Genomic DNA, 16,304 nt, shown 5'->3' on the forward strand with positions numbered 1-16,304 from the left:
CTGAGGTTGCAATACCTACAGCTTCCACACGATGTCAACAGTCTTGTCATTTGCCTATGATTTGTTTCTTGGTCAAACAGACACGAGGCAGCGCAGTTCTTCCGGTCTCCGACCGGATATTTTGGTTGAGATTTACCCGGACATTATTTCCAGACGTACAGCTATAGAATATACATCGCCTCGTGATCAATTTGATCGCTTATTAACGTTTACTAATACCTAAAGTTGCATTACAAAAGTATTTCGAAGTGTTTTGTGAAAGTTTATCGTCAACTTTTTTAATTTGAAAAAATGACGTTACGTTATAAAACGCTATTTTTTTCGTTGATCACACAGTCTTCATAGATCGATATCTAGGCTATATATGGACCGATTTAATCGAAAAAAGACGCGATAGTGATGTTTATGGGACATCTAGGAGTGCCAACAAAGAAGATGGTCAAAGGTAATGAATGTTTTTATATTTTATTTGTGCGTTTTGTGTAGCGCCGACTATGCTAATTATTTTGTTTACGTCTAATGTAATGTAAGACAGGGCTCTGCTCAATCAGTCAATCACTGAATTAAGATGAGGATTAATATCGACTGCTATTGATGTAAAATATTACTAGGTCTTTAAGAGTTTATTCGGAAGACAACAGCACTATAAATATTATTTTGTGGTGCCTGACTCTCCAGTTAATTACATTTACATGATTAGCTCAATGCTTGTGTCAGCATTAACATACACTTGTATGCTTGTCTGAACATACAATATCTTGTTCTTGTTCAGTGTCATGTTCATTGGCTACAGTCTTCCGATCGGCATGTACATAATTTTAGAATAGTGGATGTCAACCTATTTACGCCTGGCCAAGCATACACACCAGAGGAGCTGAGAAGTTTGGTGGGAGGAGCTATAGTAAGATGGGCTCATTGTAATGGCTGGCGTTACATTTATTCCATTCCACCCATTACAATGAGCCCATCCTCTTATAGCTCCTACCAGGAGAATGCTTCCTGCCCCAACTCATAGTGCCAACTGTAAAGTTTGGTGGAGGGTGAATAATGGTCAGGGGCTGTTGCTCATGGTTCGGGCTAGGCCCCTTAGTTCCAGTGAAGGGAAATCTTAATGCTACAGCCAACAATGACATTCTAGATGATTCTGTGCTTCCAACTTTGTGGCAACAATTTGAGAAAGGCCCTTTCCTGTTTCAGTATGACAATGCCGGCAGGTAACCTGGGGGTTAGAGCGTTGGACTAGTAACCAAAAGCTTGCAAGATTGAATCCCCGAGCTGACAAGGTAAACATCTGTCGTTCTGCCCCTGAACAAGGCAGTTAACCCACTGTTCCTAGGCCGTCATTGAAAATAAGAATTTGTTCTTAACTGACGTGCAAAGTGATGTCCTTACAGATATGGTTTGTCAGGGTCGTTGTGGAAGAACTTGACTGCACACAGCCCTGACCTCAACCCCATTGAACACCTTTGGGATAAATTGGAACGCTGACTATGAGACAGGCCTAAACCCTCAACATCAGTGCTGGACCTTACTAATGCTCTTGTGGCTGAATGGAAGCAAATCCCCGCAGCAATGTTCCGACATCTAGTTGAAAGCCTTCCCGAAAGAGTGGAGGCTGTTGTAGCAGCAATGTTCCAACATCTAGTGGAAAGCCTTCCCAGAAGAGTAGAGGCTGTTATAGCAGCAAGGGGGAGACCAACTCCATATTAATGTCCATCATTTTGAAATGAGATGTTCGACGAGCAGTTGTCCACATACATTTGGTCATGTAATGTATATGGGCTTTTATTTCCCATCAACTTCTGCAAATGTGTCATTTCACTAAAGCTGCAGAGCACACAGTGTGTGTGTGGTTGTGTTGATGTGTATACTTCTCTGTGTGTGGTGTAGGGTGCGTGCTACGCCACTGCTTATAACTATCAGTTAAGTAGAACTATAAGACATTTAAGATGTGTCAAATATATGTTATCCAGCTCAGGGCTCCAGCTACGCATTTGGTTTGCTAGCGTGCTAGCTAGGTGTCTAGATGTCAAGATCAGTTTTCTTGGGTACAGCAGAGACATTCAGTTCCCTCCTGGATCAAGATCCCTGTTGCCTAAAATAGGTTTGTGTGCTGTATAATAACAGAGTATACCCCGGTATGTTACAGAAATGGTATGATGGTATTAACATCTCCAGCAGAGCTCTACCCTGGCTGACAGGTCTCCAGGCCTCCAGCAGAGCTCTACCCTGGCTGACAGGTCTCCAGGCCTCCAGCCCTCCAGGCCTCCAGCAGAGCTCTACCCTGGCTGACAGGTCTCCAGGCCTCCAGCAGAGCTCTACCCTGGCTGACAGGTCTCCAGGCCTCCAGCAGAGCTCTACCCTGGCTGACAGGTCTCCAGGCCTCCAGCCCTCCAGGCCTCCAGCCCTCCAGGCCTCCAGCAGAGCTCTACCTTGGCTGACAGGTCTCCACGCTTCCAGCCCTCCAGGCCTCCAGCAGAGCTCTACCCTGGCTGACAGGTCTCCATGCCTCCAGCCCTCCAGGCCTCCAGCAGAGCTCTACCCTGGCTGACAGGTCTCCAGGCCTCCAGCCCTCCAGGCCTCCAGCAGAGCTCTACCCTGGCTGACAGGTCTCCAAGCCTCCAGCCCTCCAGCAGAGCTCTACCCTGGCTGACAGGTCTCCAAGCCTCCAGCCCTCCAGCAGAGCTCTACCCTGGCTGACAGGTCTCCAGGCTTCCAGGCCTCCAGCAGAGCTCTACCCTGGCTGACAGGTCTCCAAGCCTCCAGCCCTCCAGCAGAGCTCTACCCTGGTTGACAGGTCTCCAAGCCTCCAGCCCTCCAGGCCTCCAGCAGAGCTCTACCCTGGCTGACAGGTCTCCAAGCCTCCAGCCCTCCAGCAGAGCTCTACCCTGGCTGACAGGTCTCCAGCCCTCCAGGCCTCCAGCAGAGCTCTACCCTGGCTGACAGGTCTCCAAGCCTCCAGCCCTCCAGCAGAGCTCTACCCTGGCTGACAGGTCTCCCTGACTGTGTGACATGGATCACTACCAGATGTTCTCTGTATCTGGTAGAACCCCACAGGAAAGATACACACACACACACAGCTCTCTTTCTATGCCCCCCCTTCACTCCTCTATTGTGCTTGTTTTGTTTTTCTACACAGAAGCCAACTTTAAATCTGTAAGAGTTTTAATAAAAGCTGAGAGCATGGTGCTCCTGTTGTTTATGCCTTATTGAGGTGTAGGTAGGGTTTGTGTGTGTGTGTCTCTCACTCTGTGTGGTGTCTGTCTGTCTGTCTGTCTGTCTGTCTGTCTGTCTGTCTGTCTGTCTGTCTGTCTGTCTGTCTGTCTGTCTGTCTGTCTGTTTGTGTGTGTGTGTGTGTGTGTGTGTGTGTGTGTGTGTGTGTGTGTGTGTGTGTGTGTGTGTGTGTGTGTGTGTGTGTGTGTGTGTGTGTGTGTGTGTGTGTGTGTGTGTGTGTGTGTGTGTGTGTGTGTGTGTGTGTGTGTGTGTGTGTGTGTGTGTGTGTGTGTGTGTGAGAGAGAGAAGTAGAGGGGATGTTCTAAGAAGTCTTAACTTTTTCTCTTCCTTTCCTGAAAGAGAAACAGTAAATCTGTCAAAGGAGGGGAGGAAGGAGAGAGAGAAAGAGAGAGATGGAGAATGACAGTGATAGAGGGAGAAGAATAGGAGAGAGGGAGAGAGAGACCCTGAGATGACTGACCTACATACTTTAATACCTATTTTTCTCTCTCCCTCTCTTTCCTCTCTTCCCTCTTCTGGCAGTACAGACTGAACCAGTGATCTCCTTCCCTTCTCTCCCATCTGTCTCTGACTGTGTGTAATCCTGCCTTCAGAGCCTTATGACTGGCTGCTATAATGAACTGCAGGGGGAATGACCCCCTCCCTGGGTCATGTTCAGTAGGGCACACTGTAACAAAACATTTGGAAATCTGTGTTGTTATTGGAAAAGTTCAGATATAGCTCCCTTGTTCCACTCGGTTTCAAACCCTTTTATCAACACTGACCCTGGTAAGAGTCCAGTAGGAATGAGCGCTGGCTCTCTGATGTGTTTTGTCATAGTGTTCACTATCCAGGCCCCCTTACAACCCTGTTCTCTGTTCCAAATGCCATCTATACCATTTGCTGTTGCCGTTCACACAATTCCAATTGTTTGATGTGTAAATGAAAGAGCAAAGCCATTGTTTAGACTCATTTCCTGGAACAGTAGTCATCTTCCATTACATTTCTCCTATCAATGACATTTTCTTTTTATCTGTAGGGATTTTCTTTGTAGTATGTTAATGCATCTATCACACATAATGCATCTATCAACCCTTACTAGTCTAGTGTCCCAAATGGCACCCTATTCCCTGTAGTAGTGCACTATGTAGGAGATAGGGTGCCGTTTTAGGAAGAAGTCTTGACAAACCTTCCCCACTGGACTGCCTCCTATTGATGAACTCTGAGAGGATCTTGAGTTCATCTAGGTGTGTGTGTCTGCATGTGTATCTGAGACCGAGAAACTATGTTTGATCAGCCAAGCCCAGCAGCGGTGGCGGTGATCTGGGATCCTTCGGACGTCCATACTCTAAACCCTAACCTAAACCCCTACCCTTACCTTAACCATAACAACAACCCTTACCTAAAAGTGAATCACTTTTAGCCTACCTTTACTATTTAAAAAGTCAACTTCAATGGGGGGTAGGGACGTCCCAAGGATTCCGGATAGAATGGACCCTGAGATGTTTCATACCCAGGTCTGTCTCAGGCGCCATGGAAACGAAGCCTTGTGTTGTACCCATGTCACCTACCGGTCTGTTTTTCCTCAGAGGAAATCATTAGACTCTCCCCTGTCCCCATATACACTGAGCAGCAACAGCTAAAGCCTTCTATAGATCATCAATAGAGTGTTTCATCAGTTCATCAGTCCGATTGATTGTGTTTTTTTATGGTTGGATAAGTTGACTGTGTAATCTGTGACCATGTCAATAAGATTGTATGTCTGTATCTACCTAGTTTAGCCTCTTAGACCTAGGCATTTGCTCAAGGGCCTAACACCAGTTGTCAGGTTTCAGGCAAGGTTTGTCAACATGCAAACATGGTTTACTGAACCACCTTTGTTACACAGGGCTGTGTGTTGGGACAGACTTGTGCGTGTGTGTGTGTGTGTGTGTTTGTTCGTTTGAGTGTGTGTGTGTGCGAGGGCTGTATGTGTGTCTGTGGTTTGACTCACCTGTGTGTAGGCAAGTGCAATACAGCCCTGTAGTGAGTCAGACAAGTAGATGGGAGAGTTTAGGGTTGCTGAGGAAAGCTCCTCAGGACTGGCCAACCTATACCTGCACTCCTACAACACACACACACACACACACACACACACACACACACACACACACACACACACACACACACACACACACACACACACACACACACACACACACACACACACACACACACACACACACACACACACACACACACACACACACACACACACACACACACACACACACACACACACACACACACACACACACACACACACACACACACACACACAGAGGGAGAACATCATTACTCAACATAACACAACAACATAAACATCAACAGCACATTAAATCCTTGCAATACTGTGACTGTCAGAAACATCCCCAGGAGTAAGATATCAGAATCACCATCTCCAGGGCTGTTATCATTATAACTAACTAGCATCGCAACTGTAATCACACTGTGCCTATCCACCACGTGTACATCATGTGGGTAAACTACGGGTAAATCATGTAGCAGTCAACTGCGTTGGTATTCATTGGTGAGGTACTGTACTGTCAATGGGCTGTTGGGCAAGCTGCTGGTAGATATTTACACAGAAAAGGTAGTTGATCTTGATCTTATACGTAGATATTTGCTCAGGAATAGTAATCTCTTTAACTAAAAACGTCGCCAAAACTAAGACAGTTCTGCCGAGTTGTTCTGCCAAGAAACAGAGGAAGGCTCCACACCACTCTCAGTTCTGCGAGTTCATTAGAACGTGCGTTGAAGATGTCATTCCCATAGCAACGATAAAAACATTCCCAAACCAGAAACCATGGATTGATGGCAGCATTCGCGTGAAACTGAAAGCCCGAACCACTGCTTTTAATCAGGGCAAGGTGACCGGAAACATGAACGAATACAAACAGTGTAGTTATTCCCTCCGCAAGGCAATCAAACAAGCTAAGCGTCAGTATAGAGACAAAGTAGAATCTCAATTCAACGGCTCAGACACAAGAGGTATGTGGCAGGGTCTACAGTCAATCACGAATTACAAAAAGAAGCCCCGTCACGGACCAGGATGTCTTGCTCCCAGGCAGACTAAAATAACTTTTTTTTGCCCGCTTTGAGGACAATACAGTGCCACTGACACGGCCCGCAACTAAAACATGCGGACTCTCCTTCACTGCAGCCAACGTGAGGAAAACATTTAAACGTGTCAACCCTCGCAAGGCTGCAGGCCCAGATGGCATCCCCAGCCGCGTCAATCCCTATCCCAGTCTGTTGTTCCCACATGCTTCAAGAGGGCCACCACTGTTCCTGTTCCCAAGAAAGCTAAGGTAACTGAGCTAAACGACTACCGCCCCGTAGCACTCACTTTGAGAGACTAGTCAAGGACCATATCACCTCCACCCTACCTGACACCCTAGACCCACTCCAATTTGCTTACCGCCCAAATAGGTCCACAGACGATGCAATCTCAACCACACTGCACACTGCCCTAACCCATCTGGACAAGAGGAATACCTATGTGAGAATGCTGTTCATCGACTACAGTTCGGCATTTAACACCATAGTGCCCTCCAAGCTCGTCATCAAGCTCGAGACCCTGGGTCTCGACCCCGCCCTGTGCAACTGGGTACTGGACTTCCTGACGGGCCGCCCCCAGGTGGTGAGGGTAGGCAACAACATTTCCACCCCGCTGATCCTCAACACTGGGGCCCCACAAGGGTGCGTTCTGAGCCCTCTCCTGTACTCCCTGTTCACCCACGACTGCGTGGCCACGCACGCCTCCAACTCAATCATCAAGTTTGCGGACAACACAACAGTGGTAGGCTTGATTACCAACAACGACGAGACGGCCTACAGGGAGGAGGTGAGGGCCCTCGGAGTGTGGTGTCAGGAAAATAACCTCACACTCAACGTCAACAAAACTAAGGAGATGATTGTGGACTTCAGGAAACAGCAGAGGGAACACCCCCCTATCCACATTGATGGAACAGTAGTGGAGAGGGTAGTAAGTTTTAAGTTCCTCGGCGTACACATCACAGACAAACTGAATTGGTCCACCCACACAGACAGCATCGTGAAGAAGGCGCAGCAGCGCCTCTTCGACCTCAGGAGGCTGAAGAAATTCGGCTTGTCACCAAAAGCACTCACAAACTTCTACAGATGCACAATCGAGAGCATCCTGTCGGGCTGTATCACCGCCTGGTACGGCAACTGCTCCGCCCACAACCGTAAGGCTCTCCAGAGGGTAGTGAGGTCTGCACAACGCATCACCGGGGGCAAAGTACCTGCCCTCCAGGACACCTACACCACCCGATGTTACAGGAAGGCCATAAAGATCATCAAGGACAACAACCACCCGAGCCACTGCCTGTTCACCCCGCTATCATCCAGAAGGCGAGGTCAGTACAGGTGCATCAAAGCTGGGACCGAGAGACTGAAAAACAGCTTCTATCTCAAGGCCATCAGACTGTTAAACAGCCACCACTAACATTGAGTGGCTGCTGCCAACACACTGACTCAACTCCAGCCACTTTAATAATGGGAATTGATGGAAAATGATGGAAAATATATCACTAGCCACTTTAAACAATGCTACCTAATATAATGTTTACATACCCTACATTATTCATCTCATATGTATATGTATATACTGTACTCTATATCATCTACTGCATCTTTATGTAATACATGTATCACTAGCCACTTTAACTATGCCACTTTGTTTACATACTCATCTCATATGTATATACTGCACTCAATACCATCTACTGTGTCTCGCCTATGCCGCTCTGTACCATCACTCACTCATATATATATATATATATATATCTTTATGTACATATTCTTTATCCCCCTTACACTTGTGTCTATAAGGTAGTAGTTTTGGAATTGTTAGCTAGATTACTTGTTGGTTATTACTGCATTGTCGGAACTAGAAGCACAAGCATTTCGCTACACTCGCATTAACATCTGCTAACCATGTGTATGTGACAAATAAAATTCGATTTGATTTGGTTTGATTTGACTTGAATATATTGCTTAGTTAATTTCAGATGATCTCATTTTGCTCTTTTGTAGCTTTGGCAGCTATGTGTGTGTTTTCCATACCTGTTTGCTCCTCTCCTCTCTCCTCTCCATACCTGTTTGCTCCTCTCTCCTCTCTCCTCTCTCCTCTCTCCTCTCCATACCTGTTTGCTCCTCTCCTCTCTCCTCTCCATACCTGTTTGCTCCTCTCTCCTCTCCTCTCCATACCTGTTTGCTCCTCTCCTCTCTCCTCTCCATACCTGTTTGCTCCTCTCCTCTCTCCTCTCCATACCTGTTTGCTCCTCTCTCCTCTCCTCTCCATACCTGTTTGCTCCTCTCCTCTCTCCTCTCCATACCTGTTTGCTCCTCTCTCCTCTCCTCTCCATACCTGTTTGCTCCTCTCCTCTCTCCTCTCCATACCTGTTTGCTCCTCTCCTCTCTCCTCTCTCCTCTCTCCTCTCTCCTCTCACCTCTCCATACCTGTTTGCTCCTCTCCTCTCTCCTCTCCATACCTGTTTGCTCCTCTCTCCTCTCCTCTCCATACCTGTTTGCTCCTCTCCTCTCTCCTCTCCATACCTGTTTGCTCCTCTCCTCTCTCCTCTCCATACCTGTTTGCTCCTCTCTCCTCTCTCCTCTCCATACCTGTTTGCTCCTCTCCTCTCTCCTCTCCATACCTGTTTGCTCCTCTCTCCTCTCCTCTCCATACCTGTTTGCTCCTCTCCTCTCTCCTCTCCATACCTGTTTGCTCCTCTCCTCTCTCCTCTCTCCTCTCTCCTCTCTCCCTCTCCATACCTGTTTGCTCCTCTCCTCTCTCCTCTCCATACCTGTTTGCTCCTCTCCTCTCTCCTCTCTCCTCTCTCCTCTCCATACCTGTTTGCTCCTCTCCTCTCTCTCCTCTCCATACCTGTTTGCTCCTCTCCTCTCTCCTCTCTCCTCTCTCCTCTCCATACCTGTTTGCTCCTCTCCTCTCTCCTCTCCATACCTGTTTGCTCCTCTCCTCTCTCCTCTCCATACCTGTTTGCTCTGCCTCTCTCCTCTCTCCTCTCTCCTCTTCCTCTCCAATACCTGTTTGCTCCTCTCCTCTCTCCTCTCCATACCTGTTTGCTCCTCTCCTCATCCTTCTCCTAACTATACCTATTTGCTCCTCTCCATCTTCTCCTCTCTCCATCTCCATACCTGTTTGCTCCTCTTTCCTCTTTCACCTCACCAAGTGGCCTCTCTCCTTTCCTCAATCCTTGACACCTTCCATACCTAATTTCCTGACTGACTCACTCCTCTTCTATTTGCGCTGCCACCTCGGTCCAGAACACCTGTTCGATTCAATATCTTTCGCATCCCTTTTTCCCCTGGAGGCCCTGCCTCATTTTAACTGGATATTTTCTCACCAGTCCATCTTCTCATGTGACAATCCATGCTGTCACCTAATCTTTAAGAGACTTTTCCATCTTTCACCCCCCAAGTGGCCTTGGTTTCTCATCACTACTTTTTTGTTGTTTCCTTTTCTGACTCACTGTCCTTCGTACCTGCTGACCCTCCACCTCGAGGCATCTGCCTTCGATTCATGTCTTTCCAACTCTCTTTTTCCCCTCCCTGCCTCTTTTAACATAACCCTTTCCCTATCCCCTCCAAATCACAAGTCAGACAATACAGTTGACCTCATCTTTACTAGAGACTGTTCTCCTATAATCTGCTACTCTTCGCCCCCAGGTCTCTGATCACTACTTTTTTTGTTGTTTCCTTTTCTGTCTCCTGTCCTCCAACCCTGCTCGGCCCTCCCCTCCTGTCTCCTGATTCTGCCTCTTCGACCCTAATCTCCTCCCTTTCTGCATCCTATGACTCGTACTGTCCCCTTTCCTCCAGGCCTGCTCGGCCCTCCCCTCCTGTCTCCTGATTCTGCCTCTTCGACCCTAATCTCCTCCCTTTCTGCATCCTATGACTCCTACTGTCCCCTTTCCTCCAGGCCTGCTCGGCCCTCCCCTCCTGTCTCCTGATTCTGCCTCTTCGACCCTAATCTCCTCCCTTTCTGCATCCTATGACTCGTACTGTCCCCTTTCCTCCAGGCCTGCTCGGCCCTCCCCTCCTGTCTCCTGATTCTGCCTCTTCGACCCTAATCTCCTCCCTTTCTGCATCCTATGACTCGTACTGTCCCCTTTCCTCCAGGCCTGCTCGGCCCTCCCCTCCTGTCTCCTGATTCTGCCTCTTCGACCCTACTCTCCTCCCTTTCTGCATCCTATGACTCGTACTGTCCCCTTTCCTCCCGGCCTGCTCGGCCCTCCCCTCCTGCTCCGTGGCTGAGTCTCATTACAATCCTACAGAACAGGGCTGCGGCAGCTGAGCGGAAATGGAGGAAAACAAATCTTCCAGAGGACCTATCATCCTTTCACCCCCTCCTCTCTACCTTCTCTTCCTCTGTATCTGCTGCTAAAGCCACTTTCTATCAGTAAATTTCAAGCTTCTGCCTCTAACCCTAGGAAACTATTTTCCACCTTATCCTCCCTCCTTAATCCTCCACCTCTCCCTCTCTGCGGATGACTTTGTCAACCACTTTGACAATCAGCCTATTGTTGATAGGCCTATCTTGTGATACAGATATTATGGGATTTCTACACATTATACTGAGGAGTTGACTTAAGAGGTCCATTTCAAATCTGTCAGTACCCATAGTCCCAATAGTCCCAATGTAGAGTAGCTAGTCCTCACTGTATGTAACCTGTATGTACAGTACCAGTCAGTAGTTTGGACACACCTACTCATTCAAGGGTTTTTCTTTATTTGTACTATTTTCTACATTGTAGACGAATAGTGAAGAAATGAAAACGATGAAATAACACATATGGAATCATGTAGTAACCAAAAAAGTCTAAATATATTTGATATTTGATATTCTTCAAAGTAGTCACCCTTTGCCTTGATGACAGCTTTGCACACTCTTGACATTCTCTTAACCAGTTTCACCGGTAATGCTTTTCCAACAGTCTTGAAGGAGTTCCCACATTAGCTGAGCACTTGTTGGCTGCTTTTCCTTCACTCTGTGTTTTTTTGGTTACTCCATATGTGTTATTTCATAGTTTTGATGTCTTCACTATTATTCCAAAGAAAAACCCTTTAATGAGTAGGTGTTGACTGGTACTGTACATACTTGTATGTAATGTAGGTGTTTGTATCCCTAGTGTTCTCTACCTTTACAAAGGTAAAACTGGTGCTTAGCAATGCCTCTCCACTCACCATCTCTTTGTGTGTGATGGGTAGTATAGTGGTGAGGTGGTCCTCTGATCCTAGGGGTCTGCCAAGCCCCAGCCCTCCCAGGCCCAGGCCCAGGTCATGACTGTGCCTAGAAGGGGGAATAGGAGGAGGGGATTTGCATCCCCCATCCAACTTCCTGACCTGCCGCTCCCCCTTGGAGCTGGCTGAGATGTTGACGGTCCCAGCGCTGAGCTTGCGGACTGGATTGGTCAGCCACTTCTTCAAGGTGCTTACGGAACGTCGCGAGCCTGGGGAGCTGGGGGCGGAGCTACAGGAAACCGTCAGGGTCGGAGGCAAGGACGCCACGGAGGTGGAGATGCTACCCTCGCTGCCTGCAGCCGAGTATGAGTCTGGAGGGAGGGAGAGGAGGGAGAGGGAAAACGGGAGATGGAGGGAGGGGGCAAAGGTCACATAACAGGTATGATAAACTCTCTAAGTCAACGACTGGGATTTCTCATCTCTCCAGATAGACGAATGGAAGTTTAACTAAGGCAAAGGGCAGCAGCAGACACACAGCAGCAGACACATATTTTTGGTGCAGAACTAGAGCGGGATAAATACGCTAGCTAAACAATGGATGACCATAGAGCTGGATGACCATAGAGCTGGATGAACACAGAGCTGGATGACCATAGAGCTAGATGAACACAGAGCTGGATGACCATAGAGCTGGATGACCATAGAGCTAGGTGACCATAGAGCTAGATGACCATAGAGCTGGATGACCATAGAGCTGGATGACCATAGAGCTGGATGACCATAGAGCTAGGTGAATACAGAGCTGGATGACCATAGAGCTGGATGACCATAGAGCTGGATGACCATAGAGCTAGGTGAATACAGAGCTGGATGACCATAGAGCTAGATGACCATAGAGCTAGGTGAATACAGAGCTGGATGACCATAGAGCTAGGTGAACACAGAGCTGGATGACCATAGAGCTAGATGACCATAGAGCTGGATGACCATAGAGCTAGGTGAACACAGAGCTGGATGACCATAGAGCTAGGTGAACACAGAGCTGGATGACCATAGAGCTAGATGACCATAGAGCTGGTTGAACACAGAGCTGAGTGATCATAGAGCTGGATGACCATAGAGCCAGGTGAACACAGAGCTGAGTGATCATAGAGCTGGATGACCATAGAGCCAGGTGAACACAGAGCTGAGTGATCATAGAGCTAGGTGAACACAGAGCTGAGTGATCATAGAGCTGGATGACCATCAGTAACTCTCCCGCTCCCTCATCAGTAACTCTCCCGCTCCCTCATCAGTAACTCTCCCCCTCGCTCATCAGTAACTCTCCCCCTCCCTCATCAGTAACTCTCCCCCTCCCTCAACAGTAACTCTTCCCTCTGTCCCCCCTCCCTCATCAGTAACTCTCCCCCTCCCTCATCAGTAACTCTCCCCCTCCCTCATCAGAAACTCTCCCCCTCCCTCATCAGTAACTCTCCCCTCTCTCCCCCTTCCCTCATCAGTAACTCTCCCCCTCCCTCATCAGTAACTCTCCCCCTCCCTCAACAGTAACTCTCCCCCTCCCCCTCATCAGTAACTCTCCCCTCTCCCCCCTTCCCTCATCAGTAACTCTCCCCCTCCCTCATCAGTAACTCTCCCCCTCCCTCAACAGTAACTCTTCCCTCTGTCCCCCCTCCCTCATCAGTAACTCTCCCCCTCCCTCATCAGTAACTCTCCCCCTCCCTCATCAGAAACTCTCCCCCTCCCTCAACAGTAACTCTCCCCTCTCTCCCCCTCCCTCATCAGTAACTCTCCCCCTCCCTCAACAGTAACTCTCCCCCTCACCCTCCCTCATCAGTAACTCTCCCCCATCCCCATCCCTCATCAGTAACTCTCCCCCTCCCTCATCAGTAACTCTCCCCTCCCTCATCAGTAACTCTCCCCCTTCCTCATCAGAAACTCTCCCCGTCCCTCAACAGTAACTCTCCCCTCTTTCCCCTCCCTCATCAGTAACTATCCCCCTCCCTCATCAGTAACTCTCCCCCTCCCTCATCAGTAACTCTCCCCATCCCTCATCAGTAACTATCCCCCTCCCTCATCAGTATCTCTCCCCCTCCCTCATCAGTAACTCTCCCCCTCCCTCATCAGTAACTTTCCCCCTCCCTCAACAGTAACTCTCCCCCTCCCCCTCCCTCATCAGCAACTCTCCCCCTCCCTCAACAGTAACTCTCCCCTCTCTCCCCCTCCTCATCAGTAACTCTCCCCTCCCTCATCAGTAACTCTCCCCCTCCCTCAACAGTAACTCTCCCTCTCTTCCCCCTCCCTCATCAGTAACTCTCCCTCCTCATCAGTAACTCTCCCCTCCCTCATCAGTAACTCTCCCCTCCCTCATCAGTAACTCTCCCCCTCCCTCATCGGTAACTCTCCCCCTCCCTCATCAGTAACTCTTACCCCTCCCTCATCAGTAACTCTCCCCTTCCCTCATCAGTAACTCTCCCCCTCCCTCATCAGTAACTCTCCCCTCCCTCATCAGTCAGTAACTCTCCCCCTCCCTCATCAGTAACTCTCCCCCTCCCTCATCAGTAACTCTCCCCCTCCCTCAACAGTAACTCTCCCCTCTCTCCCCCTCCCTCATCAGTAACTCTCCCCCTCCCTCAACAGTAACTCTTCACTCTCTCCCCCTCCCCCCCTCCCTCATCAGTAACTCTCCCCCTCCCTCATCGGTAACTCTCCCCCTCCCTCAACAGTAATTCTTCACTCTCCCCCCCCCTCATCAGTAACTCTCCCCTCCCTCATCAGTAACTCTCCCCTTCCTCATCAGGAACTCTTCCCCTCGCACAACAGTAACTCTCCCCTCTTCCCCTCCCTCATCAGTAACTCTCCCCCTCCCCTCCCTCATCAGTAACTCTCCCTCTCCCCTCCCTCAACAGTCATCATCAGTAACTCCCCCTCCCTCTTCCCCTCGCAACAGTAACTCTCCTTCCCCTCCCTCAACAGAAACTCTCCCCTCCCTCAACAGTAACTCTCCACTCTCTCCCCCCTCCCTCAACAGAATTTCTCCCCTCTCTCAACAGTAACTCTCCACTCTCTCCCCCTCCCTCATCAGTAACTCTCCCCCTCCCCCTCCCTCATCAGTAACTCTCCCCCCTCCCCTCCCTCATCAGTAACTCTCCCCCTCCCTCAACAGTAACTCTCCACTCTCTCCCCCTCCCTCAACAGTAACTCTCCACTCTCTCCCCCTCCCTCAACAGTACCTCTCCACTCTCTCCCCTCCCTCATCAGTAACTCTCCACTCGCTCCCCTCCCTAATCAGTAACACACTTGTTTTGCTTTCCGTTGCACAACGATTTGAAAGTAGTCTCAATGCACTCACTTCTGCCAACAGGTTATCTCTTGTACAGTGTTATCAGTGAATGACGAGAGAGAGAGAGAGAGAGAGAGAGAGAGAGAGAGAGAGAGAGAGAGAGAGAGAGAGAGAGAGAGAGTGTTAGCATTCATTAGTTCTTTATAAAGCTTATGCTGACACAAGTCAGTGGCCCAATATTTAAGTGTTTCCAATATGTAAATGTTTCCAATATGTAAGTGTTTCTAATATGTAAGTGTTTCCAATATATAAGTGTTTCCAATATGTAAGTGTTTCCAATATGTAAGTGTTTCCAATATGTAAGTGTTTCCAATATATAAGTGTTTCCAATATATAAGTGTTTCCAATATGTAAGTGTTTCCAATATGTAAGTGTTTCCCATTTGAAAGTGTTTCCAATTTGTAAGTGTTTCCAAAATATAAGTGTTTCCAATATGTAAGTGTTTCCAATATGTAAGTGTTTCCAATATATAAGTGTTTCCAATATGTAAGTGTTTCCAATATATAAGTGTTTCCAATATGTAAGTGTTTCCAATATGTAAGTGTTTCCAATATATAAGTGTTTCCAATATGTGTTTCCAATATGTAAGTGTTTCCAATATATAAGTGTTTCCAATATGTAAGTGTTTCCAATATGTAAGTGTTTCCAATATGTAAGTGTTTCCAATATATAAGTGTTTCCAATATATAAGTGTTTCCAATATATAAGTGTTTCCAATATATAAGTGTTTCCAATATGTAAGTGTTTCCAATATGTAAGTGTTTCCAATATATAAGTGTTTCCAATATGTAAGTGTTTCCAATATGTAAGTGTTTCCAATATATAAGTGTTTCCAATATGTAAGTGTTTCCAATATGTAAGTGTTTCCCATTTGAAAGTGTTTCCAATATGTAACTGTTTCCAATATGTAAGTGTTTCCCATTTGAAAGTGTTTCCAATATGTAAGTGTTTCCAAAATGTAAGTGTTTCCCATTTGAAAGTGTTTCCAATTTGTAAGTGTTTCCAAAATGTAAGTGTTTCCAATATGTAAGTGTTTCCCATTTGAAAGTGTTTCCCATTTGAAAGTGTTTCCAATTTGTAAGTGTTTCCAAAATGTAAGTGTTTCCAATATGTAAGCGTTTCCAATATGTAAGTGTTTCCCATTTGAAAGTGTTTCCCATTTGAAAGTGTTTCCAATTTGTAAGTGTTTCCAAAATATAAGTGTTTCCAATATGTAAGTGTTTCCAATATATAAGTGTTTCCAATATGTAAGTGTTTCCAATATATAAGTGTTTCCCATTTGAAAGTGTTTCCAATTTGTAAGTGTTTCCAATATGTAAGTGTTTCCAATATGTAAGTGTTTCCAATATGTAAGTGTTTCCAATATATAAGTGTTTCCAATATGTAAGTGTTTCCAATATATAAGTGTTTCCAATATGTAAGTGTTTCCAATATATAAGTGTTTCCAATATGTAAGTGTTTCCAATATGTAAGTGTTTCCCAT

At 47.3% G+C, this 16,304-nt stretch overlaps 1 protein-coding gene across 1 annotated transcript in view; it reads right to left on the reverse strand.

Moving 5' to 3' along the window:
* LOC118376209 (rho guanine nucleotide exchange factor 25-like) overlaps positions 1-16,304 on the reverse strand; it is a 123,996-nt gene that overhangs the window by 51,186 nt on the left and 56,506 nt on the right. Inside the window, exons 2-3 of the mRNA XM_052484938.1 lie at positions 11,485-11,852; positions 5,207-5,317 (exon numbers count right to left, since the gene is read on the reverse strand). Coding sequence (XP_052340898.1) covers positions 5,207-5,317; positions 11,485-11,852 — 479 coding nt within the window. The remainder of the gene's footprint in view (positions 1-5,206; positions 5,318-11,484; positions 11,853-16,304) is intronic.

This window comes from Oncorhynchus keta, chromosome 28 (assembly GCF_023373465.1).
Source record: "Oncorhynchus keta strain PuntledgeMale-10-30-2019 chromosome 28, Oket_V2, whole genome shotgun sequence".
In the NCBI taxonomy this organism is placed as follows: domain Eukaryota; kingdom Metazoa; phylum Chordata; class Actinopteri; order Salmoniformes; family Salmonidae; genus Oncorhynchus; species Oncorhynchus keta.